Source organism: Fringilla coelebs (assembly GCF_963513975.1).
Source record: "Fringilla coelebs genome assembly, chromosome: 2".
NCBI lineage: Eukaryota > Metazoa > Chordata > Aves > Passeriformes > Fringillidae > Fringilla > Fringilla coelebs.
Window position 1 is genome coordinate 51,082,853 of NC_140029.1, and position 19,085 is coordinate 51,101,937.

Sequence of the window (19,085 nt, forward strand, 5' to 3'; positions counted from 1 at the left end):
TCACAAACTCTAATTTGTCTCCTCAACACTGACTGTTTCCATAAAGAGCTGAATTAATTACACATCTCCCTGAAGGATGAATCCATATTTTTCTTTTTAGAAAGTGAGGAGAACCATCAGAAGTTTTGGCACTTACTCTTATCATAGTACTTACAAATAACGTTGGCTTAGGTGTAAATATATTTCCTTCTTCATGTTCTGGCAGCAGTTTTACCAAAGGGATTGATTGTTTTCCAGCTGCACTTTTTAAACCAGTAGGAGACCGAGGTAGATTTTGTTCACAGCGTTTACCATGTAGAGTAAAAATAATCTGCTTCATTGTGGCTAGTTCCTATAAAACCCCAAAAGAACAATGCTAAGTTATTCAGTTAAATTACATTTGAACCTATAAATATTTATTTGTTAATAATAAATTTATATTCACCAAACATAGATCAGCAAATGTAAAAAAGAATATATACTTGCTATAATTAATAAGATTACTACTTAAACCCTAGCGAAGTAAGAAAATAAAATAGGCACAGAGGATTTATACAACTCAAATTTTGAATTGCTTAAAGGCTGTAAAAGAGAACATTTACTGTGTAGTAAGAAGCACATTATCTCTTTTACTTCGGCTTCCATTCCACTTAAAAGAATTCTTTTGCATTTATTTTTTCAGGCTGAGGGAGCGTACAAATCTAATTTGAATGACTGTGGCAACTTGTACTTTTGAGTGCTAGGTCTTGCACAGAAATTTTATAAATACATTACTATTTCTTAATAATCTGGATATATTTCTTTATATCCAGATTAGAAAAGAAAAATCAATGAAGAACCTTTAGAGGATGTACAGTAAAAAGAGGATCAGAATGGAAAATAAGTTTTGTGAAAAATGAAAGTTCCAGTGTGGAAAAAGGCACGAGAATATATAGAAATGCAGCCTTTTTTTGGATATCCTAGTAGTTTGCTTTAAAAACAATATGAATTAAAAATGTAATCTTTCCTTAATACTTAAATCTGAACAAAACAGATTACTCAAAATGTAGAGTAGAGTGATAAAGGAAAAAAACATAGCATTTTCTGACTTTAACTGGACATCTTCTTTTGTCATCTTTCACCATACCTACCTCCTAATGTTCCCGCTTCCCCCCATGTGATGGGTATGATTACTATAAAATAAGTTACAGAGTGTAAAGAGAAGGAGAAATAATTAATGTAAACTAATTATTATTATTACTATTAGTAGTATTATTTAGAGCATTCATCATTGTAGAATTAGAACAGCAAGATCAGTTAGTAGAAAAGCCTTTCAATGTAAATTTTAAGACAATTTTACATGTTTTAAAATATGTTTTTGTTTTCTTGCTTTTTACAAATGGTGTTGTCTTCAATAAGCAACACTGTTACTGTATTAGCCTTAAATATAATTAATATTCTGTTTCATCTCTCAACCAGAAAAGGGTAATTTGTGTTTATAGCTGAATGACAAGTATTTGTTAAATCTTACCTATTTGATACCTGCTGGAAAATTACATTGATGTACATTCTATTTTCACTGAATTATTAGTAATGAATTAAAAAAAAAAACCCTGCCTTTTAAAATACTCCTGCCATATACCTTCTCTCTGTCCACTGCTGCCTTTAATACAAGAAACCAAGTCAAAAGAAACATGCTGAAGCCTTTAAATTGTCGAACACTAACTGAGTTACATGAATGGAAGTTACACTCCACAGACCAGCTTTATCGAGTGTACAAATTGTTCTTGTATCTCAGTCATTTAATATTAACTATTTGCATAATTCAGCCATGTGTGGTGGCATGTTGAAACAGCATGACTGCAGAGCAGCTGTTTAAAAGGACTGCATAGCTGATGCCAACATGTTTTTCAAAGTTGTAAACTCTGCAAAGATGTTGCCAAAGCAACACATAGACAGAATTTCTTGATGAAAATAACTCAAGCAAGTATACAGCAAATAAATACACCATCACAGGAGATTAAATTGTACATAAACAACGTTTTGACATTAGCAAATGGTGTTCCTATACTTAAACTGTGTTATTCTGTGGACCAAATAGTTGCACGTTTGAACAAGGCAAAACCCAAAACTGTCACACAGATTTATTTCAGAAACAGAGTTGCAACTTGTATGTGTAGGGTCAAATTCTCTTGTGTCAAGATCCACTTGGCAGTTTAAAGTCTTCTCTACTTAACAGAATCTGTCCTGTACTTGACAGCACTGTCTGTTTTCAGACTTGGAAGAGGCTCTGGAGAGTCAGCTCTCACACAAGCTTCCCTTGTGACAAGAGGTTTCTCTAATGTGAAGCTATAGGAAAGAATGACAGGGAGTGGGGATGAAAAATTAGTCCACAACGAAGAAGCTATTTTGGTATCACAGCCAAATTTATCGTGAGGATTTAACTACAGTTATCTTAATATTTGTTCTAAACCCCCTCCTCATTTAGTAAGAAAGACCTTAAGACACTTGGCAAAATAAATAGCACAAGAAACACCGAATGCAACAGAATTACTGGTATGTGTACTGCCAAACAAGGAAAGAAAATTGCCACAACATATTTGCAAGAGATTTGCTGTATTCAGCAAAGGAAAAACTGAAAACAAAACTCTGTCTTGAACTGCAGTCATTTTAACCATCTCTTCAGATTTCTGTGCTCCTGAACACAATCTTAATTCTTACCTTCACTTTTAAGTTTCAAACTGTCATGAGTACCTGCTCCTGCTGGCATGCTGCCTTGATTCTGTAAGTATTATTTTCCAATCCTAAAATCCAGCAAGTTGGTCTAGAAAGCTAGCAAGGAAAAAGCAGTTCTGGAGATTGTACTTAGCAGAAATACGTGAACTTGTTCCAGTGGGAACAAGACCTTCTGAAAGAAGGGGAAAACAAGTAGAGGGTTCAAAGGAGATGGTAAGAATCTTTTGTGGAGAAGGACATGTGCTAGTTTCAGGATAAGTAAGTAAACAAAGATGTGAAGAGAAATGGATGATTAAAATTCTTCTACTTTTTACTGTGTCAAGTCCATGTTTCTGTGTCCAGGCAGAGCTGTGCAAATTGCTTACTTACAATATCCCCTTCAGTTACTCAGTGCACTGTAGAAACCAGTGTTGCTGAAGCTCTGCATTTCCCAATTTCTCTGGGGAAGTATTTGGTCTTTGCCACGCTGGCTCCTGGACATATAAGCCATGCTACGCAAGATATGTGTCACTGTGTTGAGGCTTCCAGGGTTGAGGGCTTTGGCTTTGGACAGCCAGACAGAAATCCTTCTTGGGAGGATTATGAGTACCAACACCTCTGAGTGGATTCACCCAGCTCCTCCCTGGGTTGGCTTTACACCTCTGCTCTCACTGTCACAAACTACGGGAACACAAGCACCCACTCACCGCTTACGCAACATTCTGTGGGGACGTGGCAGTGCAAACACGTGGAAAACAACGCAATGGCAAAAACGGTGGGCTAAGATGACACAAGGAAAAAAGTAACCTGTGCAGCTGGCACAAAAACAGTGTTTACATACAATTAGTGTCACCCATACAAACAAGTATCAGGACTATATTATTAAATGTTTTGAAAGTCTGCCCACAGCTACCTGATGATTTTTTGTTAAGGATGTTGCTCTGCGTACCAGCACAAGTCCCAAAAATCAAAGTAATGATCTATATGACACATTAATTGGGATTTTACTCGAACTTAGAACCCCTAAATTGCTGTATCTAAATATAAGTATCTAACCATGAGCTAAGAATCTCATTTTCCATTACAGACAATGTAGCCTGCAAAGTGACTCCATTCAGAAGTGGGACACTATTGGTGTTGTAACATTAGTCTTGCTGATAGGCTGCTGTTAACTATAAAGCACAGAAAGATACCTCACCACAGACACCTTCATTTTGATACCTAAATTTAGTTGTGATAAGCTGAATCCATTTCTCACCTCACTCTCCTTATCATTTACTTTTCTCAGGCTTCTACTTTGCCTAAAACAACTTTAATCCTGAATGGCCAGCGTGCAATCATAATTCCCCTTGTACACAGATTTGAAGTATCAAATTATTTTCTTAAAGGGAACTAACTGTGTTTTTAGAACAAGCTTTCACACCACAGATTATCTACTTGGTAAGTTTTCCAAAACATCAGAGATTCATGCTTTAGGACAATCTAACATCCTGTATTCCACTTATGGATATTAGTAAAGATTACTTGAAATATAAAAGAATACTTGAGAACTCTGCATACATAACCAGAAAAGGAGTTGGAATTCAAAGTAACTGATTAGAATGAATGGACTGAGAACACTGGGAGTGATGTAGCAGGAGGTGAAGTAAGGTAACATGTATTGCATTGTAAATAGTATCAGAAGAAACTACTTGCTCATTTCCATTTATTTTTGGTAAGTTATGTCCAACAACCTTAGTTAAAAATAGCAAAAGCAATTTTGTGTGCCAATATACAAGCAGAGAAGGAGATATAAAGGTTGGACTCAATGATCTTAGAGGTCTTTTCCAACTTTAGTGTTTCTATGACTCTTTATTAAGGTACAGAAAAGGGATAGACAACAGTCTTTTCCACAGTGTCCATTAATTAAAATGTCTTCTAGTTTGGCATATTTCCCAAATTCTACCTTGCTAATTTATTAGGCTAAATAGTGGTGTTGAGGAACTAACTGAAGATCATCAGCCTTTAAAAAAGTGTTAAAAGAACCAAACCGAAGAAGTGTAAGTCATTTTTAGAAGGTAAAGTAAAAAATACTTCAGAAAATTCAGAGACTTTTTAATGATGTTTAAGTTTAAATTAAAAGTAAAAATAAGCTGTAGTTTATTTAAAATAGATTTTACCTCTCTATTACGGATAATTAAAATAGGACCTAGAAAAATTGATCCGTTTTGGAATACAAAGGATAAAATTTGATTCTTTCACCTAGCAATGTAACTAGAAGATAAGCAAATGCAAAAATAAGGCATGGAGCCATATAAAATAGAAATGTATTTAGAGTTACAGATACTATAAAGGGAACTGTATTAACATTGGTTTTGATGTCCTTGATACACACTCAAACATACATATACCAAAAGAGCAGCTTATGTCTTCCTAATTCAAAATTAACAGAATATTAGGTATTATAACAAAATCATGACTTACATTGTCAAAGCAAAATGAAAAAGAACTGTCTCATGGGAAATGACTGAGGCATAAAAATGTGCTCATTTATCATGTAACTGATGAAGTATGTGAAAGAAATGCCTACATTAAGCATTGTAATCAAGTATAGTATCAAGATGGTAATTTCTTTTTTTTTCAGGGAATTGTCAACAGCATAAGTTTTTTCTTTCTGTCTTTGTCATGTAACTATAATCAAAGGAAGAAAGAATCCTCTGTGTGCACTCAAAAGCTTGCAATAGCACTTAACATTATGTATGTGTATATACAGTTATAATAACTATGTAAATTTATATAAGCAGTTAATGAGACATATCTGTCTATCTATCTATCTATCTATCTATCTATCTATCTATCTATCTATCTATCTATCTATCATGCTTTGGAAGCAGATACAAAATAACAGCCTCAAGAAAAAGTAACTGGCTAACAGGAATCAATCACATCCATGTCAATTCTTAGGTTCTTGAGGCAGGGAAGTCTTAAACCTCAAATAATCTCCATACAATGATCCTGAAAAGAAGTGTTATGTAGATCAAACCAAACAGTTGGAACTCCTCAGTAGGAAGAGATATATACTTATGTGGTCTCAAGGTAGCTCATTCTAATGGTAAATTGAATGGCTTTTTCATATCACCAAAATCATAGCAGCAACAAGTGGGTGTCAGATCCATCTGACTCTTTCCTCATGCAGTAAAGCTCACAGTTACTGTACTCAGGTAAACGTCCTCTAAAGCAAAAGTCACCCTGGTAATAGAATGTCCAGTTAACTGAACCTTTATCATGGCAAGTGGCATTCTTCTTTTAGCTCTGCATATAGAATTTAGAAATTCTATATGCAATTTACAATTGCATAAATTTAAGAATTTACAACTGCAAACTTCACCTTAGATTATAACTCCATTTTGAAGCAGAGAACTTGTATTGTGGAAGCTGAACAAGAGATTTCTGCCCTAGAAAATGTATCAGGTTCTGGCAGAACCACTGAATTTTGATGACTGACAAGTGTTCCCAGAGAAGAACACAGCATAAAAGAATAGCACAGAAAACCAATTTCACTGTCAAAATCAGAAAAATCAGATGAAAGAGGGATAAAAGTAGAGGTCTCCTCCATCAGGGATGCTGATCAAAAGTTAAGGTATTTCAAAATTTGTGAGTCAAGCACTAATGTGACAATTTTAGATGTGTATTCTCACTCCCAATCCTTAAGTCTCCTGTACTGTGAGAGCAAAGCATGTATGGTCAGGACCTCCTTTGGAAAGCTGGTTTAACTTCAGCTTCAGTTTAACTGCCATATGGTCCCCATGTGGTTAAACTATAACTCAAAATAAAATATGTATCCAGTCTGGAGTTTGCCTGTACACCCCCCATGCACGGAAGGGATTGAACAAAAAACTGCTTCACAAAAAGACTTTTAGTGCACCCCAACTTCAGCCCAGAGACTGGACTCTTCTCAGTGTGGAAGCCAAATAGTAGCTTGGAATGTAGCAGCCTGGTGACTATTGTGGCTGCATTAACTTCTAAAATAACATTAACAATAAAACTAATAAATATAGTAGAACATACAAGTGAGGGAAGATAGCCATACTGGCATGAAAAACATGTTCATGGCAAGTCAGCACAATCTGTCTTCACCTGCATGTTTCCTCTTAGTTATTCAGCTATTGTAGTCTTCAAACAAGTCTGCACAGAGAAAAACAGAGTTCAGAAATTGAAGCTACGGGTTTGTTAAAGAACCTTGATTTGAGCAACTTAAACCAGCATTTAAGAATGTTATACTCATTTGGTGGTGTTCTGTAAAGAGCATATTCTGGAATGATTTCTCAGTCTCTGAAGAATTAAAAGTTCATGTTCAAAATACAAATGTTCAAGAGAGAATTCAGAGAAAAAATAAAGTTTTATACTTCCTATATCTCCTTCTTGAGGGAAAATTATCTTAATCTGGAAAAAGGGAGGGCAGGGTTGTTCAGAAGGAACCATCTTCACAGTTGACTGTCTCAAGGTGTTCACTAGGAGCAAGATTAATGGGCACATTAGGTGATGGCAGAGAAAATACAAAGGATATTGCCCTCTACAAAGTCCTGTGCAGTTCCTCGCTTGGATCCCTCTTAGACTTCCACTGTAACTTTTGTGAAAGCAAACTGAAATAAAGTTGTATCATTCAATTGCTAATACTAAGCTGGACAGGGATCTTTGTGAGAACTCTGACTGCAATGTGGCTTTGGAACATGTGACAACTCTAACTGAAGTTTGGCTTTGGAACACATGACTGGATACTTGGTTGGATTTCCCCACATGCATCTTTAGATAGCTTCAGTAATAATGTTTAAACCTAGGCAAACTAGCTTGTCTGATCCCTTTATATTGCTGTTGGTGAGAAATTCAAAAGTAATATAAATTTTGCTTATTTTAAATGAGATTATGGTAAATTGTGCCACAATAGTACCTATTTCTTTTTTCTGACTGCAAATCCCTAAATGATTTTCAGGAGTAGATACCTACATGATATATTTTTTATATTAGGCAAGATCCATCTCTGCCACTTTGCCACTTGACAAGCGACTTCTCCGATGATCTTTACACTGGCAGTACCTTTGACAGCACTGGAATTCACCAGTTAAATGGAGGTAAACAAAGCTCACTGTATGGATTCTTGGCATAAACATATTTCTGCACAACAACAGACTAGATGACTGAAACAAAACCTGGTTAAACCTTACAACTTATGCAATGACTTGCATACAGCACTTTGAAGTTTGAGTATGGTACTCAAACTTTGGAGTGCACTAGAGAAAGGAGACATATGTGTCATTATCAAGGAATGAGACTCTCAAGCAAAAGTAGTACCTACAATGTCTCCTCTTCAGAAGTGCAGACAATTCACACAAAGAGCTATTTTATAACTGTCCTTCAGGGGTTTTATTTCTGCTAGAGACATACAGCAGAAGATAGGCTATAGCCTGGAATGAATTATCAGTTCTCTTTTTTGGCTGGAAGTGGAAAAAGACTACACCATTAACACAAATTCACAACACTGGACAGTAACATTAATGATGACAAGTTGTGAAACGGGAGGAAGACATTGCAGAAGTGCCATTTTGACATGACAGCAAAATGAAGCAAATGGTCAGCCAGTCCATTCCCTTACTTAAGCCAGCACATGGATAGGAAGCAGCGGCACAACTGGTGCAAACTCAGCTTCAACAGTGAAGCTTGCGCCTATCAAGAGTAGAATCTACATCCATAACAGAGCTCAAAGAAGATTTTAACAAACACCTATGAAATCCAGAAAACATCACAAGTCATTGTTCAATCCTTCAAGTAAGGCAGAATGTATTTGACATAGTTGCATCCTAATTGCAGCTGTACTGGAAATACAAGAAGTCAGCAAGAATTTCAGTGTGAGAATTGCACATATGGTCATCTAAGGCACATGGATACACACCGTAAAGCTGGAAACTGGAAGACAGTATGAAATGTCCCGATCAAACAAATGAAGCTGATAACTGGGTGGTGGAAAGATGCCAGACCATATGCAGGATGTTGATAACTTCTCCGCACTACACTTAATTCACTAGTTCTCTATATCCCAGTGCATATAAAAACCTTAAAATGAACTGACAGATCTGTGACTACATGGCTCTACAAACTACTTCCAGTTTTATAAGGTGAACGCATTAGAACTGTGGCAACAATAAAATGTCCCAGTCACTGCAGAGAACGGCTTCTGTCTTTTTAGATACATAAAAATCTCTGCCTATTTCAGCTGTATCTTACATTTGTTCTTAGCTGTTTAATCTTTATAACTTATTAACAAAAATAGGAAATAATTTGTCTCATAATTCTGAACTAGCATGTCAAATTGTTACGGTTTTTTCACTTTTGTATTGTAGATCACAAATATATTTGTAATTGTAACTAGGACTAATTCTCCAAATACTATTTTTTAATCTGAGCCATTGTGACATTAATTTACTCAACATTTAATAAAAAAATATGCTTTCTTGAGTAAGTTCACCTAACAGGAAATGGATGCTAACATGATACATGTGCTAAAACAGCCTTATTTTCATACATTATTATGTAGAAGTTACTGTATTTTCTGAAATGGAAATATTCTAGTTTAATTCTCCCTGTCTTTGCTATTTCTTACAGAGTATTTAAATTCACTTTCCACTTGGTAATAGTCAAATGCTACTGTGAAATGTACAAAAGCAAATTTTTACACAGCTGGACATGCAGTAGAATGAGACAGAAATATACATACCAATCCAGGAAAAAAAATAGTATGACATAGAATACATGTTGAGAAAATCCAAAAAACTTCAGATTAATCAACAATTAACAATTTCTTGTTTAAAAGTTTATCCCTTTAATTGATTCTAGCTCTCTCAAAACCATATAATTTAAAATACACATGCCAATTCCATCCCATAATCCATATATATGTTGCATTTTGCCAATGAAACCTCCTATGTAGTACACAACTGCTTACTGTATACCATTGTGAATAGAAAGGTAATTCTTGAAAGATTATATATTAAAGACAGTAACACATTCTGAATAATACAGCTCAAAGAAAATAATCAGTGCCATTAAGTCCTTCGTCTTCCTAAATTCAGTACTATTTGGAATTCACTGTTTATTAAAGCTTGACAGCAACAAAATAGATAACAAAAAGATGAGAACTACTGCTTAGGAGCATATTTTTCTTTGTAAAAAATGAGCCAGAAGCTTCTCCACACTCGTTTAGCTATGTAAATGTCACTTTGTTTCTCCAAGCTTAAAGCTGAGAATAGCTCCGGGGCTTACTTGTGATGCAGAAATGTTCCTGTAATCTACTTAGAAAACATGCAGAACATTAATAGAAACTAGAATCTTGGAACATAAACGTAGCATAAGAAAAATGATAATTACTCTGTGGCTTAACATTTAAAAAGAGAGCTAAGCATTGTACATCAGCATTTTTTTTTAATATAAAACAAGTTGCAGCACATAGATGAGCAGGAAGTCGCTCACTTTAGAAACACAAATAATTTTGACATTATCGTGTACAATCTTTTTACACAGAAAAGAGGGGGAAGAGGCAGAGATTGAGATTGTTTGAAGGCACCTGTTACCAATCACATCTTTTCATTCGTGTCTTCCCAACCCCTGCAGATACCCCTTCCTTCCCCTCTCCCCAACAAAGCAGTTTTCTCCTTTTATCCACTAAGCTTCCATCCCTGATTAAACACGTACTGCCCTCCCCCTTACGACTCCAAAGCTTTTTATGAGCGTCTGAACTTCTCCCCACCTCTTTTTTTTTGCAGATGGCAGCTGTTGCTACTCTCCAGGTTCCTAAATCCAACATATTGGCTTTCTGTCCTAGGTTATTCCTAGTCAATCTTCTTCAGCATAACTTAATTACAGCTAAGGATAGTATTAGCCAGACTTTAAAGTATGACTAATAATGAAATGCTGAAAATTCATCTGGAATTCTCAAGGTCATTGCTGAGATGGAATTAAAATCTGGGCACAGAGAATTTAGCAGTGAGGGGTAGTCTGCAAAGGCAACATGAAAGTAAGAAGGACAAACTGGTAATATAGAGTGGAATAGTCAAAGTAAGGTAAAGCAGAGATACTTCAGGACCCCTTGCACTTCCATAAAAGAGGAAAAAAAAAGAAGAAAAACATTAGACTTCTCTTTCCCTCTTGTGGGCAAAAAACCAGGATAACTATTGAGAACTACCAGGATTTTGTGCAGGATACTGACATAAGATGAATGCAAGAACAGAAGCTACTGGATTCTCAAATACTGTGAACATTAAAATTTTGGAACAATGTCATGGAATTCTGAAATTTATGTGGCCATGTTTCAAATCTAACATTCATAAGCATTTATGTAAATCCTTGGAAATCTTAGCCTGATAATTTATAGATGCCCTGAAAAAACACTTAGAGCCCTTCACAAACTATGCATATCCTAATATGACTAATTAGTAACTGTTTCTCCTCTTGATCATGTGGACTCTGTCCAATCTTAAACACACTTGGAAAATGTATTTGGCAACCATTTATCAAAAATTAAAAAATAAGTTAGATTTTAGCATTTTAAAGATAATGAAATAACTATTTTCTGTTCTTAACTTATGCTACAACAATATTGCCTTATGCTTATCTCCTTTTCTTGCATCCCACCACATCCTCTGTTTCCTAGAACAAAATAAGCTAGACCTTTAATCTCACTTACATAAGACCTCCAACCTGTTGTGAAATTTATCTTTTTTTTCCCTCCCAGAAAATATTATATAAAAAATACAAAATACCCATCCTACAGATTAAATAAAAACTTTTTAAATTCGCATTTTTCGTTTTTAAGATTTAATCTTTAAGAGACTGTCAGAACATTGGAAAGTGGCCTTTTTCAGGAGACATTGCTTAAAAAATGAATGTAAATTCTCAGAAAGATATAAAGAGAAAATGTAATTGTTTGTGAAACTGCTTCCAAAATGCAATCAGTTCCTATATAAGAAGATGACTTAGAGAAAAGAGTTATTTTGTGTCTAGTTAGGAAAAATAAATGCTAAGGAGATTTTCTTTTCAGGCTTTTGAACTGAGACATGTAAGAAACAAAAGCTGGATGTGAGTAAGACAGTGCATTAGGACACATGAACTCTTAACCTCTTCCACAAATGGGGGAGTTTTGGACAAAGCACCATTTCTTTTATTTCAATTATTGCTTCTAGAAAACAGGCATAGTAATAGTTTTCTGCTTAACTTGAGGGTATAATATTTGTGAGACAGGTGTTTACCTACAGTGGTGAAGGCCACAGAAATATTCAGTTAATAAATAGGATTATTCTGACATATTGATAAGAAACTGGGAAAACCTGGGAAGGGGAAAGAGTAACATGGTTTTAAAGGAAAAGCATTAAGTTTACTCATAAATGGTGAGTTACACATGGAATGCTCCTCACCTGCCAATTGGAAAGTTCAACATAATAGGCGCTCAGGCAATTAGCATTTTAATATTAACCTGGTAGACTACTTTCAGCAAGAACAGCTCACTAAGAATTTTTTATTCTTTAATATGTTTTAAATAGAATAAGAGCTTGCAATGGTTAACCAATATAAATTTTAACCCGATCTAGCTGAAGATTCCTACCAATTCAGGTACACATATTTAGACAGATTTAACACTCAATCTGAGTGACACAACAATTTCCTGACATAAGCTAAATGGATTTAAGTAAACAAATAGCAATCAAACTCCATGTGTCTGTAGCCATTTAACTGATTGATATCAACCAAGTTTATTTAAACTACAAGTGCATGTTTTCTACTTTGTCCCCTAGCAGACAGCCAGAGCCTGGTTTCTGGTTGCTAACTTCACTTGAAGAGCTCTGGCACAGTAACACATGAATGTGTCAATAAGGCAGGTGACTACTTCAGCAAGTTTACATTCTATCACTTGTATGCACAGCTGCTAATGTAGGGTGAGTGCACAGATGTGTAAAGCAGACAAAATATCAACAGGTTGTCATATCTTCTTACCTGGTGTATAATATTCATAGGCTGATAATGAATCATATCTACATAAACAATTGCATTGCAGGAAATTAATGGTTATTGTAAACAGCCTGAATTTGCAGCATTTATGTAATAAATGTTACCCTTCTATTTCTTATGACAATGATTTCATAGTATTAGTTTTACTTTTTAAGGTTAAAAATTACTGCATTGCCAGACTGCATCACATACTGGTGATTTCAAGCAGTTAGAAAAGTTGTGTAAATTAAGTCCTTTATATTCACACAAAGAGAACCTGATCTTAGGACTTGAAAGAACACCTATTAGAGTCTTCTATTGGCATCTCTTACACCACTGTCTCTTTTTTCATTTAAAGATCTCCTACAGTATTTCTATTTGAAACATAAAAGAACTCTATTCATTCTACTTGCTCTGCTTTTTTTCCCCCCCCAAACCCCAGTGGATTATGAAATTCACATTAAAAATATAAACCCCAGCTAGTTAATTTTCAAGATTTTAGAACTCAGTTTCTACACTGTTTGAATTGGAAAAGCTAAAATAGATTTAATTGTGCACATGATTAGTTTTCTTTATTATGACACATCTGCATCTTAAATTTCTGAAGAAATAGTACAATGCTATACATCAAAGCATAGCAAATTTATAACCTCTTAAATGTAACCTCAGGAAATTATTACTAAAACTTCTTGCCAAACATCTGAGTGCTGACAGACTGCCCTTCCAAGTTTTCATCTGAAGTTTGAAAGCCAATGGATAAAGTCTAGAATTGCACTTCTGATGTTACAAAATGCTAACAACTGCATCAAGCATGAAAGGCAATGGAATTGCCAGGATCACAGAGATCATGGTAAATATTTCTTTTAGTCAAAGGCCGACCGTTGGAAAGAAAAAATCCAAACCAAGAAACTAGATAAAAGGAATCATGTATCAAGAGCTTCACCAAAAAGATTTAGTGGATTCATCCCATTTAACTTTAGCACCTAACAGAGAACTGCATTTTCAGTGCCTTTAAGTTATAGATGCCCATTATATGCACAAAAGAATAACATTTGGATGCAGATAAAGGATGGCACAGAAGCTGGTGTTCTACACAGTTTTGGACACAAAATTCCCTCTTTATCACAGGTAAGTAATATTGACCTATAAATATTTTTACTTGTTTTTTTTCTTTGCTGGACTCTTTCCAAAGATCATTCAAACTTAACAGACAGCAATACACTTTTGTAGGGTGGTTTTTTTTGCCAGGCTAGGTTTCTGTTTAGTGATTTGAATGGTCCTACTGCAGCATTAGAAGTGTGTCAGAGGTGGTGGAACAGGATGAGGGAGGAGGAGAATCAGGAGCAAAGGTGTAAGGTAGTGTTAGAGCTATTGAGTCAACTCAGACATGATGAATAATTTTATCTGGATTTATTCTTTGAAGGCATATCTTTCTCACTCGTTCTTCCCTGACTATACAAAGACACATGGGCAATAAGTTCCAAAGATGGGGCCAGGTCATGCAGTTAATTACTTAGTGGGAAGAATCAAAACTACAAGTTGGTGTTGGTGTGGTTCAGTTATTTGAGTTAAGAGTGTCAACAGTGTGAAGTTCAGCTGATTAAAATGAGAATGGACACTGCAAATAATAATGCCAAAAAAAATTAATCTGGAGATCTGAAATATCCCTTTAAAAAAAATAAAACACACTATTTAGTGGAAGATTATTAACAGGAGACTACATTGTTCCTCCAAACAATGTTTCATGCTTTTCTGACGGATCTAGAAAAGAAATTACATAATAATTCCTTGACAAAGCATAGAAAATATCTTATTTTAAAATCAACTGAAAAATCTGGCTGCATTAACTTGCTGTCTTCCACTAAAGGGTATACAAATGGCATCTGAATACTATGCACCCCAGACCCTTCTGAGAGCCCAGAGAAGACAAGGGGCACTGGGAAGGCTTTATTTTGAACCTCCAACATGATCTCAACATCATCCTAGATATTGCTTATTCATGATAATGCCATTAAACTCCCTCTAATAGGGAAGTTTGCATTTAATGACATCAAGAATGCAAGAAATTTTACCTTACCAGCTGATTCTCAGTGATCTAAATGAAAAACGAGATTAGAATGTTTTCCACATTCATTTACTAATTAATTCGGACAGAAAAGGAAGTAGCAGGCCAAGAAACAATTCAAAATTTGGGCAAAGAATACAGTCTGAGTAAAACCCCAACCTTCCTTTTTTCTCCTTCATGGGTGGACAGAAGCTTTTAAGGCTTTACATAATCAAATAACTATTTTTCACTTTGATGTCCCACAGCAAAACATAAGACTCATCATCAAATTAGACGTCTATATAATTTGAAATAATGAACTATTTTATGACATTAACATTTAGCGTAATTTTTTCCTGTAATAAAAGAGCTCATGTAAGAATCCTACAGAAATTCTTCCAAGATTCAAAGTATAACTTTCAACTTTCTTCTTCTAAAATTAAAATCTGTGAAAAGAGAAGATTAATCATGAATGTAAGTTCTTTATTTAAAACGTGTATAAAATGCTATAATAGTCTCCATAGCAGCATTATGAATGTAGCTGATATCACAAAGAGATAAAAATTAAAAAACCTTCCAACCCCTCAAACTCTAACATTCCATTAAAAAGAGTTAATACAGTCTGAGACCACACAGGCTGGAATACCTGAAGTCAAAGCTGTGTACCTATTGAAACACGTCGCTGGAAGACAGCATTAACATAGTTTTGGCATTTTGCTTGTTCTTTTAGCACTTACTTTTAACATACCTAAACTTCATTTTATCTTAACTATGAATATCTTCGGTTTATCTATTCAAGAATTCTAATGTTTCTACTTGCAAACATGAGAGCAACAAGGTAATTCCTAATAAGACATGACAGTTTAGTATGTGCAATGACTGAACAAGGCTGATAGTAACCCTCTTACATGATAGCACGTACCAAACACATAAACCCATAATTCATCTTTTTTTTTTCAAAGTGTATGAATCTGTATTTACAGGTTGCCTGTCAGTTTTATTTAAAATTGCAATCTGTTTAAATGCGGTTAACCCTTTACTAACCTGACATGAGAAAATTTGTATTCTTTATTTCTGTCAGCAAGGATAATCACTGGAAAATTGTGATGTTACTGCAAATTTAAATATTTTATTAAGATGGCAAAGAAGTATAGTCAAAGACTAACTACTGGAAGAAGTTTGCATTAGAAGTAAAAAATAAAAGGCTGCATTAGGAATAAACAGAATTTGCAAAAGTTAAACTTACACACAGACACAAAAACTACTTGTTCTTTTCAAACATTTTCCTGAAACAATTTTAGCTATTTTGTTTCTCAGGAATTTTTTTTTTTTGTGCATTGTACTGGCATTTCACAGTTTTCTTCCCTGAAACATGCAATTTCTAATGTTTCTTTTTCATATTTTTAATTCATATCCATTTCTGCAGAGGTATCTTTAAAAAACATTATCACGGTTCGACAAAACCAGTATGACTAATATGTCCTATTTTTAACAGATGTAAAAAGAAATTTCAGAAAACAGTACTAATTTTGGAAATATCTGATCAATTTCTTAACATTCAGGGTATGAGAAACATCGAAGAAGTCTGTTTCAGACTCAAGTATTTGCTTTTCTTTTCCAATCAAGCCTTCCTCTGCCAGCCTTCCTTGTTGTTTGACAGAGTTTAAAATTGGAATGGTGAAATGACACAAAGAAGCAAACTGCTGCATATCAGGAATAGTTTATGAGGGTTCTTACAGGGGCTAATGTAGTTTGGATGTAAAAACTACTGCACAGCTTTAAGTTAGAAATGTTATAGTTTTCTTAGAAATTGTGGCAAAATTTTTCTTTTATCACTTTCTACTGCTTTTAATCAGCCGCAATGCATGCTCATTGATATGACACTACTAAAGCTAGGCACCCAAGCGTGATTGCTTTGTGAGCATAACTAGTTGGCAGCACCCCTGGTTGGGAGAGAAAGAGTAAGAACAGGAAATTTTGAAAGAAATTAATTTGAAATTAGGCCAAGGGCCTATAATATTGGAAAACCCACTACATGTTTATACAATTACATCATGTTTCCTCAGAGTATTTTTCATATCATTAATGTAAGGATATGATAAAGCATGAATATAATGGTAAGGTTTATAAACTATCTAGAAATTTATAAATCATAGATTAGTTTGGTTTGGAACTCAGCAAACATAATTAGTAGTTTTCATTTAAGTTGAGGCTCACTTGGACTCAGCTGCCAGTGAAACTGTTTTGTTTTGGTTCCAACAAAAAGGAGTTTTTTAAGTGCCTGGGAGACACAAACTAGTTTGGACCAATTAATGATTTTAATCCAACATGGATTTTGGTTTACTGATCTAAGAAGGGAATGTGATGAATAGTATGAAAAGGAGATGAAGGAAAAGAATTTTGGAGGTGGAATGAGACTTCAGGAGGTGGATAGTCAGTTTTCCATGAAAATAATGTTTTAAAATGAGTGATAATCCAAACTCTGACAGGATAATTTAGGGGAGTTGTAGCTTCTTTGAATCTCTCCATCTATTCTCTTACCAGTAAGAGAAAAGAAAGATGTTGTCAGAGAACTATTGATATGCCTCTACAACCACTTTCTGAACAGGTAAGTGGGTAGCAAGGTCCCATCACTGTATCTATAATTTGCACTGTTTTTCCTCATTCCTGATTTGTTAATGTTGTGTTTTTTCTGCAAATCCTTGCCAAATCATTCAGCAGCTCTGGGAGAAGATTTAACAGCTGCTTAGGTCAGCTTTTGGTTTTATATCTTCAGTACTCCTTAGCTTCAGAAAATTCTTTGGTATTATTCACATTCTCAGATTCCTGCAGTGAACTTCATTTGTTTTCATCTTTTGTTTCAGAGATTTAATCTGCAGATTTTCTCTCCTATGCCATGACATATTAGTCTCTTAAAATTGTTCAGATAAAAATCTTGACAAGAGCCTTTAGGGTTCCCTAAATGGCACAATTTTGCATACTTTTAGATCTGAGAGTATAATCCAGTCCACTAGCACCCTGATTCTTGCTCAGATGAAACTCAGGTAAGTACACAAAAAAGTACCCTGACTCTTCTTAGAAACCTGTGTAACGATTGTCTTGTTTCCCCTCCCTAACCCCTATTTTGGAGTTGAAAAGGGATCCAAAGGAGTGTATGGGAAATGAATTGAACAGTGCTTTGGTCCAATGTTTGGCTGGAAGGATTGGGGAGCACAAGGAGATCCCTGAGGCATACTGTAGCAAATGTGTATCACTTTCACTGTTTTTATCTAGATTCTTGTTAAATGCTTGCAATCATCAAACACTGTTCAAGGCAAAGAACTGAAAGAACAGAGACAATAAATCATCAGAGAGAATTTAACAACTGAGAGTACAACTGAGACCCTCCCCAGTACCCAAGAGACATGGTCACCTGTGTTGCTGAAAATGACACAGACAAGAAAACCCCAACAAATCAAACCAAAGTAAACCATTTTTTTCTCCATGGTTTAAGAGCCAGTAGTAAAAAAGTGCACTTATGGTAGTAATGCTAAAAGAGGAAGATTACCTCACGGTCATTTAGAAGTCTCTCCAAATCTGCTGCCATTTGATTCTTGACACGCAGCAAAGCTGTCTTTTCTTTATTTAAAAGACTGGTAAAAAGAGGATAGGAAATGCAGTAATAGCAACAGATAATCTCTTTTAATCTTGTGTTCTGGCTGAAACATGCATTTTCTAAAGCTAAATACTGGCAACAATAAAAATCTGCTCAAGTAATTGTATCAAATGATCCTTCTCTATATTCAAGCACTGAAATTTTTATAAATGGGCCCAAATGTATGCACAACTTCTTATTTTAGTCAAACAGAAAAACTATTCAAAGCCTTCACAAAATGCCTTTTTTTTCCTCTGAAGGGTTGTTTAAATGATTAGAATCTTCTATTATCATTTCTTGGTTTCTTCTAGGCAAAATGAGATCATTTTATAAGCAAAGTAAGTCTCCTTATACCTACACTTCTATATCAAAATGTGGATTTCTTTGTGGTATTAGTCACTAGCAGTAGCACACCGTATGAACTCTTTATACTACTGTATTTAGAATTCTGAATGTACCAAACACAAGGAAGAAAAGTATATAGCTCTTTTCCCTTTAGCTGCGTAGTTTCTGCAAAAATTATAAATGTATTTTTGTTATTTTTAATATTTTTATTCCAGGATAATGTATGGCATCAAGCTTGTCCTATGAACCAAGTATGAAAACTGATTTAGCATGAAGGCATGCCTTTATAGCAGAATGCAAAGTTTAATAATTTTTTGTCTTCAAAGTTATAGCACATGAACATTTGAAATGTGCAGCATACACACTCTGATTCCAGGC

The 19,085-nt window shown here is 34.9% G+C and overlaps 1 protein-coding gene across 2 annotated transcripts in view; it reads right to left on the reverse strand.

The window, feature by feature from the left end:
- PIBF1 (progesterone immunomodulatory binding factor 1) overlaps positions 1–19,085 on the reverse strand; it is a 105,440-nt gene that overhangs the window by 2,305 nt on the left and 84,050 nt on the right. For both annotated transcript variants that reach the window (XM_084201292.1, XM_084201291.1), the window contains exons 16-17: positions 18,276–18,360; positions 155–331 (exon numbers count right to left, since the gene is read on the reverse strand). In XM_084201292.1, the coding sequence (XP_084057418.1) occupies positions 155–331; positions 18,276–18,360 (262 nt within the window). The remainder of the gene's footprint in view (positions 1–154; positions 332–18,275; positions 18,361–19,085) is intronic.